A 12,900-nucleotide genomic window follows, 5' to 3' on the forward strand; every position below is an offset into this window, starting at 1 on the left:
ATAAAAATACTTGGTGAGAATGACCGCCATTATGATAGCATAGGTGAAAATATTATATAGTTCGGTAAAAGTTTGCATAATTTTAGTTAAGCAATGCAACATTGGAGTAACGTTATCTTGCTTTTAATTAAATAACAAATTGATTTATTAGGTCATGTGCCTCGAATTAAAAGATCAATTGTTTACTTAGTTTATTAGCATTCCAGACTTATTTGATATTTTATTTTATTCTTCATGCAATTTGTTGCAAAGCTGCGTCTATAAATTGTGTGTGTGAAGATAACGATGTACCTATATAGGTTTTATAAAATAGTTAAATAGAACGGAAGTGCTGCTGATTGAATTTCCAATGCCATTGTTGATTCATGGTTTGAATTTGCTATTCATCATGACCAAGTAAATCTAACAAATTTAGCGGAAAAAGCTATAAAATCATCTTTGGATCATCAGTAAACACTATCATAATATGATATATTTAATAAAGATTCAGTTGTGCTGATTCGAGAATCTTGAAATCGTGTATTGACTCATTACTATGTAAAAGTAATTAATATACAAAAATACTTTCAATATTCATGTATTCAAGGTAATTTTAATTATTATTTATTCAAAATTAAACGATACATTTGAATTAAGTTGAACGTTTAAAATTTAAATGGCAATTTGTATGATGTATCTCACTATGAATTATGAATAATTGATATGATGGTTGCCAAATCCAACAATGCAGTGGAAGATGGTATTTTAAAGATAGTTTAGAATAAGGTCAAGAAACGCGCTGTTACACTTTTGCCTTGGTTGCGTATGTCGACCTAGCGGAATGGCAAGTCGCACAATGTGTCACTTACTTTTGGTTGTGTGCGCGTTTACATTGCACGAGGAAACACCTCGCAGAGCATTGAGTTTCATGTTACCATGTAGATACGAGTAGCCAGGCTTTATACCGTCCATGAGGTCATTATTTGCTTTGCGATCAAAGATCGACCAGGGTGGCTTGTACGAATTTGAAGTCACGAAATATTGGGTGGTCTGAGACGTGACGTGAATCTAATATGTATCATAAATATTTCTCATCCTAATAATTCTATAAATTGTCACAATTTGATTAAAATTCCATATTACGAACCTATGTTCAATCCCCGTCCGTATGATGTGACCACGATGTGACTAAATATCAGCCAATATATCACGTCCTTCGAATAGAAAACACCGGAACTAATCTATCTTTCTAATTAGTTCGTAAAACGGGTATTTTACTTATCTCTCATAAGCATTTATTGAAATTAATTCTACATTGCTCTTGTAAGTGGTGGTGGTATTAAATGATCGCTTAGATACGAGTATATAAAATGGATTAAGCAATAATTTTAAGTTAATGTTTGATTTCTTCTGTCATAGATAAGATATAATTATAATAATTGTTAGTTTGAATAATATTTGCTCTGAATTGAATGAATGGTATATTTTATATCTACGTGCTCGAAAGCCATTAGGCGTGATAACTGCCGTGCTCGCTGACTAGATTATGCATCGTTTATTTTATTAGATGAGATTAAGAGATGGCATACCTGGAGTTGTAGTGTAGAAATTTTCATACTTCTTACCATAAGACTTAGAAATTGTTTTTACAGGAATTAGTAGTTAGATAAGCTTTTTAACTGTGTAACTTTTTTTAACTCATTTCTGCTTCTTTCATCGCAACTATGCATATTTTGACGACTCCGAGGTGTGATTCATATGAACACATGCTGAATAGCAAAAAAAAGTCGACAATCACCTTTATTAATATTTATTATTATCACAGAATAACCCTTGTTTTTAATACTTACTAAAGATACAAAGACAGAAATACTCAAATAAAACAAATGTGCACAATATATAATTGAATGTTTAGCGGCATGCAATTTGGGTGCGGTCTTTGTCGGTCTATTACTCAACTATTCATAGCATTTTCTTTTAATTATATACAATTATCTTGGAATTGAGCAACTGTAATAATCCTACAGCATTAAACCGTAAAGTCATAATGTTGTTCCTTTGAATTCAAATAGCTTCAAACATTGCGTGAATGATCGACGTTAATCTTTGCTTAAATCGTTCTATCTCAAACATCAACAATATTCTTTGAGATTTTCTTTGAAATGATTATACTTACATTTAATTATGAAAAATCAGAGACTTTGCAGTTTAATAATCGTTCTCTCCTCTAGTATACAACAACCGCGTATGCTTGGTTTCTTCATCGCCTACTTCGGTCAGGAATCTCAACTTTTTATGCACAATCGTCTGTTGGAACTCCATAACCGAGTTGTAAGAGCGCAGGACAATACGACACTTAATTTAAAGTGAGGAAAATGCCTGCTCCGTTGTTGAAGTAGTTTTACATTTTAATCATTGTTTATATCTTTCATAATTTTATTTTTTAGAGAGTTTCGTAGAAATGTAGTCGGTAGGTATGTTATTTCCAATTTCAGCTTTCATAGATAGATAGGAGACTAGCGTAACTCAATCAATTTTCTTAATTACTTTTGTTATGTTTTAAAAATAAATTAATTAGAAATTAATCAATTTTCAAGTCACGCGTTCGTAGTGTTACTAGATATTTAATTATTTACTGTTACATTATATTTTTATTTATCTTGTGATTGTATAGAATATATTTCCATTCTGTAGTGTTAAAAGGAATGACTGCATGGTTGTTCATGATTATAGTGTATGCATATGTATGTATAGAAACATTGACCTACAACACTAGTGTGTTTCCTAGTTTATATCCGCAATTTTATATTAATACCTTGTGTAATTATGCTCAATGATGCCTCTTTTTGTTCAGCATAGCGCAACCAGTGTTTCTAGGAAAACTGGTCGAGTACTACAGCCCTGATCAGAAGACTGTGAAACCAACGGAGGCGTATTTATACGCCGGAGCGGTTGTTATATGTTCGGCGTTAAACGTCTTCGTAGTACATCCGTACATGATGGCCATTCTACATATGGGCATGAAATTCAGGGTCGCCTGCTGTTCTCTTATTTATAGAAAGGTAAATAATCCATACTTATGCTGTAAAAATAAACGCGAAAGTTACGCTGTTTTTGTATCTGTTTCATTCGCTACTTCGAATGAATGGAGCCTTGGAGAAGGACATGGATTTTTTTTTTGACAAACAAAGTTTAACAAGTGAAATTGGAGTACTTATGGATATTTGTATGTGAAGATATGAGAAGTAATGAGGTGTTCAAGCGAATAAATTCTTATTCGTGGGCGGAATACTAGAGCTCTATATTAATTTGTTTTTATTGAATGTCACTACAATACACTTTTCCCTCGAAATGCTCTCTACTCTGAGGCCCAATATTAAAATATCCGAATTTTACACTTTAAGTGGACGAATACCTAAATATTTAAACTCGCAGACGTAAGTAGTTATTATTAGAATGGATATAATAAACAGTACATGGAGTATTCGGTATTCGTATGTCACTGTGATATAAAATTATACAGTTTTCCTCCAATAGACAATGATGCAAACGCGTGATTCATTCATCATTATCAGACAATTGATTTTTAACAGCTGTTACTGTGAAATAAATATAAAGGTTTAACGATTCAAGTTTACACTTTCAATTTGCAAGTCAATATCAATTATCAATGTGATTAAATGTTATCTTTACTTCGAGGAGGTCGCGTTATCCTTTCAGCTACTGAGTAAATATTAGAAGTATATATGTCAATAATAATATGTGAAAACTGAAAACCCAGTTAAAGCTAAAACGTGATATACTGTAAAGTCTTCAGTTCCAGTACGTATACTTGTACTATTAAATAGTTGTGACAATACTTCGTTTTCATTTATGCCAAATCTAAATAGGTGACAACATTATATTCAGGCAACGAAAATTTTCCAAGATGGAAATGGATTATGATAAAATTTCAATTTATTAAATTGCATTTTGAAATTACGCTAGCTGTTCATTACGATTGCCGTTTTACAAACCATTGTTACTTGGATTTTCCTCCATGCGGAGTAAATAATGACTAATAAAGTATTTTCCTATCAACACTCAAATCATCGTCGTAGTCCTGAATAACTTAATGGCAAATATAATATATGCTTCTTAAGATTTTATCTCTTTAATAATGTCTCCCAGATTCAGGTTTAAGCTGTAAGACAATTTTAGAACTCTATTTTATTTTCTCATCACTGCTAAGAGCGAATGTGATATGTATCGTGTAAAATGTAAATGATAAACCATTATTAAAATTAAGTGTTATGCTTATGTAAAATAATTGTTGAAATACTTAGCTAATAAAATAAATCCAGAAATAAATTCTCATCACTGATACTATTGTTGTGTAGCTATATTTCAATGCGTACTTTTTACGTATTCCTTGCCCTGACATTTAGGAACAAAATGTTAATCATTATCCAAATTCGGTTTATCGCACGGAAGTTATACGCGTACAATATACACCTACATACATTTCGGCGATTCTGCTGTATAGGCTGCTAGGCACACACTCTTTAAAAGTGTGTGCCTAGCAGCCTAGCTATTAGGAAAGATAAAACAAGTTTTATTATATTTTTTTTGTATAGTGTACCTACTGATGAAGTCAGACTCGAAATCTAAACCTTTTTTATTCCAGTGCTTATGAATAATCAATTTTTTTGTTGTTAAAATTTGAATAAGTCGGCCGCCTTACTATTACAAAGAATATGTAATAATACTTGTACAATGTACATTATTATAACTAGCCAGGATTTCACTTTATATAAATTATTATCATTCAGTAACATTTTATCGTAGTCAGTTTGTGTTTAGTTAACGAAAGCTTCGACTGAAATACAGATAACTAAAAAGGTCCCAAATGTTCCGCTGACAATTAAATACCCGTAAAATAGATCAAACGTCACATTTCCAAAGACAAATGCGCTAGAGCACCTTGGCATACATGCACTATTCGACAACTAGTTTGGGAAGTACATATATAGATATCAACGTATAGATCGCCAGAATTGCACAATTCTCATAAATATATTGTAATCCGAATTGACCATAACATTTTTCTCGTCCACTTTTATTAATAGACTAATCCGTGTATAGAAATTTCCGTGGAATATTTAGTTCAAGATTGAGATCTTGAATTTGATAATAATCTCATCCATAATCGAGAATGTCTCATGAAGCTCATATAAATTATAATATAAGTCCTAATCTCGCAATCTTAAGCTTAAATCGTTCATTAACTGACACACAAAGTTTCCAAAATTTTAAATTAAAATATTTCTACAGTCGCTACGGCTTTCGAAGACAGCACTCGGTGAGACGACCATAGGTCAAGTGGTGAACCTCCTCTCCAACGATGTGAACCGCTTTGACGTTGCGATCATCTTCCTGCACTATCTATGGATCGGGCCGCTAGCCACGGTGATCATCACGTACTTCATGTGGCTGGAGATCAACTGGGCGGCGATAGTTGGTGTGGGATTCATGCTTGCGTTCATACCGCTGCAAGGTAAGGTTTTTGGGGTAATTTTTTTTGTGATTTTTTCAATATTTTTTGAGTTATTATACTAATGCTGATGGAGACAAATACAATAAACCAAAAATCATTAAAATTCGTTCAGCCGTTTTTGAGTTCTAACTACTTCTAACTTTCCCGACGTTATTTTAAATAATATGTTGATTTTGGTGGATTTATTGAAAAAATAATATTCAGAGATTAATAAATCAATGATTTTTCCTTTATAATTTATAATCGGTGTTCCATTTATATTGTGTCAAGTTTCGATGATAATATATATGATAACTAGCTGTCCGCCCGGGCTTCGCCCGTGGTACATATGAAAAATAGATGTTGGCCGATTCTCAGACTTACCCGATATGCACAGAAAATTTCATGAGAATCGGTCCACCCGTTTCGGAGGAGTATGCAGACTAACATTGTGACACGAGAATTTTATATATAAGATACATACCAAAATAATTAATATCGTAATAATCCTCGTTAATTTAGTGGCGTTTTTTCGAGAGTAGATTTTGTGTAAAAGCTTTGACTTGAAGTTTTGTTGCTTAAAAATTACATCAAACAGGTACAATTTTCGTACAAACGTAAAGATACACTGTGCATTCTTCACATATTTGTTAATTAAACCAAGCCAGATTATAATCATGACATTTAATTGCTGTGCGAGGGTCATTCCGGCTAATGACCCATATAGCAGTGGCATATATAGGTTCTAACTTGTTCTAAGTGCCTACAATATCCATTCGTGTCCATATTTTTTACCAAGTGTTTCGCTTTGAACGTTCTTTTCGTTTTTTATTTGACCGTAGACACAATCGAATCAGATGGCCTCTCTCGGTAAAAAATGAGTGCAGTATTCATGAAAACTTGTTTAACACTATAGTTTAAGTATTTTCTCGTTAACCTTAATATATCGTATTTCTTATCGTAAGCATTATCTCAATTCAGTTTCGCATCTACTCCGATAATTTAAATTAAATCTAATTTAGTGTTTCTTTTAATTGGCTAACGTAAGCGATACCTACTAACTAACTGGCTTATGTGGTTAACACTGATGATAAAGTAAGGTCAACGGACCGACTTTAAATACCTTTTCACACGAACAAAGTTGGCGTTAGGATATACCGCGATTTACAGACGTATTGTGAAATTCTATACATACATATAATCTTACTATTATCGTAGACAACGCCAACGCATACGTCTCGGAACCTTAACCTATGCAATAGGCACTAGGCAGTGTATTTGCAACGCGGCAACGGTCTGTAACGTGACGCGACATTACGTGTTTACTGTTTACTGTGGAGGCCTTATTATGGTCAGTAACTTGATAGGATAAATAATTACTCATTGCAAAGATTGCACAATATTAGTTGCTCATCGTTGGTACATATAGTTTTTTTTCTGTGGTCAATTTAGAACAATACATCATTGCAGAAATACAAATAAAAACAATTTGCCACTAATTGAAACAACAACAGATAACGGCTAGGTTAATGGAGATGCACTTTTTGCAAATGAAATGTCCCTTAGATAAAACACGGTCAAACTGTGCATTGAACTATTTTATTTTGCGCGCATAACAATAAAAAATAATAAATTATTGACCGAAAGGACGTTCTGAATCATACTGATTGCATAAAATTATGTAGGCGTATGACTGTTGGACTTTGCTTACTCAATTTGTACATAACATTCTAGGTTCATTATACTATTTAGATATTTTAATATAGGTATGCGATTTGATATAGGTGAAATAAGAAACATATACGCAAATCAAATACCTAATACCTGAATATACATTATAAAAGATACCTAGGTATGTCATTTTTTTTTGAAATCGTAGTACATATTAAGGGGGGTTAGGCGGTCAGCGAAAATTCAGCTATTCGGGCCTGAGGTAAGCGGTGAGGGGGTCCGCGTTTAGTATGGAATCAACGTGCTCGAAACTGAAAATCGTAAGCGCCATTCACATTTTTATCAAAAAGTGAATGAAAATATTTAGTATTTTCTAAATCTAAAACAGTCACGAAATCGAGAAGGTAAATACCTATGTATTTGTGATTTTATACGAATTATTATCGTAAAATACAGTTGTGATGAGAATTTATATGATATTTTAGAGGTAACTTCAGGATTTTTTTTTACCGAGCAAAATTTTTCCAATCGTGTTTTGGAAACAGTCATCCCATCACACATACGTTCTGTGTCACGTTATAAATTTCAGTGCGAAAAAACTTCAATATTTTCAATTATAGCTCATAGAAAACAGTCCATTTTGCCGTTTTCACCTACTAAGGGCCCTTAACAAAAAGTTGTAATGTTTTATCACTACTACGCGATCTTGAGAAAGGATAGTTTTCCTGACATAACCTGTGTACTCTTGTGTCTTGACCTTAATTTGTAACAATGACACTTATCGGTGTTTTCGTTGGTAGCCGATGTCATAAATTTACTAAAGAACACAAAAAGATTATACCTACTTGACTTACTGTAAGAAACAGGAGTGTCTTTATTCGTAATCCACTTAGGTACATTCATGTAAACATTACTGTATCAAGGCCACTATCGTTGTCTTTATATCTTCTTATAGTCCTTGTGTAACAATACGAGAATTTTAACAGATATAAAAAGAATACAGAAACAGGATTACTTCTGTTTCGCTGATTTTACAAAGTTGTAAAGCTAATTTAAATATTACCATCGAAGCCTCAGCGAGTGTTTTACAGAGACGCACAAGCGATCACTAGGCTCTTTGCAATAATGTCGAAATCACTTGAATCATCTTAAGTACTATTAGCTTCTGTTAAAAGGATTACTTTAAGAACAATTATAATATTGCATGCATTATTTCTATTTCTAAACGATGTGCGACGTACGTTTCAATTACTCAAAGAGAAAACTCTGTAGAATAAAGACGTTTAACCGCAAAATTGTCAAGTGTTTTATTTTCCAGTTATTATAATTTAGGGTGATGGGTTTTGGAAACGTTGTAATATTTAATAACGTTAAATATATAACTTTCCACAACATGTCTCAAGTTCATGTTCCTTTTAGAACAAGGAGAGATGAGATATTCTTTGAATAGTCAAGGCATATCGTACCGCACATTATGTTTTCCATAGGATATCGCGAAATATGTTTTTCTTTTCAGCTTATTTGGGAAAACGTACATCAGTACTGCGTCTCAAAACAGCGCTGCGAACGGACGAGCGCGTGCGACTGATGAACGAAATATTATCCGGAATTCAGGTCATCAAGATGTACACTTGGGAGAAACCCTTCGCAGATCTCGTGGCCAAAGCTAGAAAGTAAGTTCAAACGTTGCTTCGAGTTTTGCTGCATATGTTTTATATTCTTGTTGTATTGTATGGGCTTAAGCATGTTGCAATTGCGATTTATGTTCTCAACTATGTACATATATGTATCTTGCGAATAGAATGGAAAGAAAATAAATATCTTGTTCACGCTAATGTGTTTATTAAACGAGACGTGAAGTACCTAACATATTAAACACTTCGTTAAATAGCGAAAGGTAAATATATTTCCTTGTTTCTTTAAAAGCGAGAAAAGATGGTATAGAATATAGCACTTATAGGAAGCATTACAAGTAGTATTAACATAGTGTATTATAATTTCTTTAACGCGCCCCTGAGTGTGTGAAATGGCTTTGGTATATAATCAAAACTGTAATTTATTTGTGCTATTTAATGTTATTCTTAAGCGTGTTCGACTAATGCATTTAGTCTTGTGTACATTTTTTGCTGTATTATATTTTCCTTCTGTCTATGGTTTCTGCTTATAATATGAACTATAATTGTACAAAAATGAAGAAACTGAGTAGATTGTATTGAAAGATGTTTCTCGAATTACGTGAACCCAAACAAAATGTCTCACATGTAAAATATAAATGTATTCTTTGCGTCAAACAAAACAAACATCGGCACGTTTATTGAATTATTAATTATGGTCGTCAAATGTTATCTTATCATTTATCAGACGCGAATTAACGGCGAATGAAGATGGAACTTTGCAAAAGCTTGTAATACATAAAATGTTCTATAAACAGAATTCTTGACTTGTATGTTTTTGCTCAATGCCGAAGTATTCCGTGAAAAATGATATAACATATTTTCAGTTTGCAATCTTAGTAGAATCAATCATTTTTCTACGAAGAAGTTTAATAAACACATGACTGATATTGACTAGCACTTCATATTATAAGGCTATTACTATTGAATTATTACAAAACGCGTATAGTAATATTTTTGCTGAATTGTTCGCGAGTACACTAAAATTATAATATGTATGTTAATAAATACATATAGCAGTGTAATATGTACACAGGCTGACCCATAATTTCATTTGATGTGTAAATATTTTTGTAGTACCTTTTACTTTTGTACAAGATAATCTCGAATATTTGTACTAAGTGATCTAAATATGCTTTCATTGCTTATCTAATAAAAATAGATCGTATGTTTTCGCGAACCTTTTTGTAATTTGTACGTACATAGTCTGAACGGTTCCGTGCTCCTTTTTATCTAAGAGGAAAACGCTCTGCCTTATTGGAATATGTACTAAAAACGTGCTTAAACTACATTTTTATTTCACGCTTCATCCGAACAAAATAAATTTTATTTGTGTAAAAGTCGAAGCAATATGCAAATTAGTTTTGTGATGTTGTTGAGAATGTTCATTCAGACAGAGAAGTGACCTGTAAATTACATAATGGTTTATTTTGTAGCGACAATTGTTTTTATAATACATATATACTAATTTATGCGCTGACTCATTTGGCGATATTGATACTATAAAATCAGCATAATATGTTTGAGTGTTATGTAAAGTAACTGAAGCCCGTTGTAGCCTGATCATCTAACCACACCTAAACGCTACCTACAACTGAATGGCTTCAAAATCGGTCCAGGCGTTTTGGACATCAGCTCAACTAGAAATACAGATATATTTTTTACAAATTTAACTTATTAAAAATCTGTTCTTTACACTTTACAAATACACAATGTTTTATTTATATGGTTTTATAACATAGGTATAATTTATTTATTACATCTGGTCTTCTGAACGTTTCAAAGTAAGCAATTAAATAAAAACAAAAAGTAGTTGTTGCTGTTCCCAATGTTGCTATGTCGTCAATTAAGCTCGTCAACTGTAATAAATCAGCATTGATAGCTGTCTGTTTATTGTGTGACTAGGTACCTATATAAATAGGGAATTCTAGGTTCCAACTACAAAAAACATTCAAGATATAAATCAGTAAAAATAACTAATTATATCAAGTCTCTAGCCCCCGTTTACTAGACAATTGATTACACAGACGACATGTCGTAAATAGATTGATATAATTAAAAATGCTTAAGCTACATAGTGGCTTCTCTCTGTCTAGCTTTCTTTGCGGTTGAAAAATAATATACCGTCTCTAATTACGATGTTTCTATTTTTTATCACAGTTTCATTGCATTCGATGCAATAGCTAACTTTAACGACTGCAATTTCTCAAATGAAATTTATCTCAATGTTGAAATATATTTATTATTTATTAATTAATTATCAATTTGAAGAACGTCTAGTATTCATTATAAACACGTGATTAAAAAAAGTAAAGAAGATTGATGCTTTTACGTAATTTAATAGGTATTATTCATTGAAGTAATCACCTCATATACACGTGCGTGATACGTATCAATGTCATTATTTAGTGTCCGCAGGTTTTATTGATTTGATATACGATACGAAGCTTTTAATGTTTATTGTAATGTTCGTAATATCCTATTATGCACTTGATAAGCGTACAAAAAAGGTTAAACGCGAAATTAAGATATACAGAAAGACAAACAGAGGTTATATTTACAATGTACTTATGCTCTAATAGACGTAAGAAATTGATTACGCCATGCTATATCCGTGATAAGCTTTTAATTCAAGCACATATGTATTTAGTAATGTGTGAATGTATATTAACTGGATATCCTCTAATCTGTCTTGGGGCAGGATTCAAGGATGAACAAGATACAAAGAAGATAAACGAATTGCTTCATGTTCATCGAGATATACAGGGTGTCCCACTATTGGTATACTAAGCGCGAAGGGACTTGTAGTTTTGCATACACTGATCACGTAAAAAATACTTAAACAACAAAGTTACGTCAAAATTTTTTTGATAAATTTTTCCTGAAAATTCATGTTTCCTTCTCTAGCTTCGCGCAGCCGGCATATACTGCTTCTCTAATGTGAGCATTTTGTCTATGAAAACATAATCTCAAACAATAGCTCACGTGCTGGTGGCAAAGTTGGGCGGGTTGCTTGTTATGGGTGTTCACATAGAGTTTCAAGAATTCATCTATTTGAAAAAAAGATGCGTCTGGAATTTTATAAGTATTTTTTACGTACTCAGCGTATGCAAAACTATAACCTCCTTTGAGCTTAGTATACCAAAAGTGGGACACCCTGTATACGTATATAGTTATATGTACATTTTATTTTAAAAAAATAGAGTATACGCTTTTAACTTTAATGTAGTATATGTATTACTCTATAAACGATTATAATAATAAAAGTATCAGGAGTGAAACTTCTTTGGCAAGATTTAAAGATATGTATCTGTCGTGGCCATATCGTAGATTTGCTCATTTCATGATATGATCGATCATTTCACGAAATGGTCGCATTTCATGAAATGGCCAACATAGTTTGATCAGATCGTTAAATCGTCAACGTTTCACGATTTGGCCATCCACATTTGGCCAGATCGTATAAAATATAAAAAGTCCATAAAATATTAAAAAAAATCAAAATATTCCAAAAACTTGTTAAATGTCATTTAAGTTAGTGCCGCGGCAGCGGCCGGCGAATGCCAGAAGCGAATCGTTTTTGCAATAAAAAACAGTTAGGTTAGGTTAGGTTAGACTTTGATAAACAACACACGAGCCGAGCGAGCAAAGCGAGCGTGCCGCGGCAGCGGCCGGCGAGTGCCAGAAGCGGATCGCTTTTTAAAAAACAAACAATTATAATACGATAGTAGGATATATAAATATTATTAAATAAAATTATTTTATTTTATTTAAGACGCATTTTTTCTTCAATACATATAAGATATCCACATTTTCCATAGTCCTCGAACCATCGTAAATTCTTTGCTATGACTTTCTTCATATTTTTATTAAACGAATTATGAAGTTTTTAACTGCGAATAATTAAATTTTCGCCAGCGGCCGCCATCTTATCACATAAACACAGAGCTTGCAGCGCCTCTACCAATGATTAATGTAACTATTTTACGATATGATCAAATAATTTTGATCATTTCATGAAAAAACCACGCGTTTAGTTGGCCATATCGTGAAACGATTTCT

At 32.6% G+C, this 12,900-nt stretch overlaps 1 protein-coding gene across 1 annotated transcript in view; it reads left to right on the top strand.

Annotated features, from left to right (window-relative positions):
* Positions 1-12,900, top strand: part of LOC149489792 (putative multidrug resistance-associated protein lethal(2)03659) — a 38,982-nt gene that overhangs the window by 6,852 nt on the left and 19,230 nt on the right. Inside the window, exons 5-7 of the mRNA XM_089714547.1 lie at positions 2,834-3,041; positions 5,293-5,515; positions 8,682-8,838. Of these exons, the coding sequence (XP_089570673.1) occupies positions 2,834-3,041; positions 5,293-5,515; positions 8,682-8,838 (588 nt within the window). The remainder of the gene's footprint in view (positions 1-2,833; positions 3,042-5,292; positions 5,516-8,681; positions 8,839-12,900) is intronic.

The sequence above is a fragment of the Colias philodice genome, chromosome 3, assembly GCF_061535455.1.
Source record: "Colias philodice isolate Cphi_HAF_F1 chromosome 3, ilColPhil1 Martin Lab GWU primary, whole genome shotgun sequence".
Taxonomy (NCBI): Eukaryota; Metazoa; Arthropoda; class Insecta; order Lepidoptera; family Pieridae; genus Colias; species Colias philodice.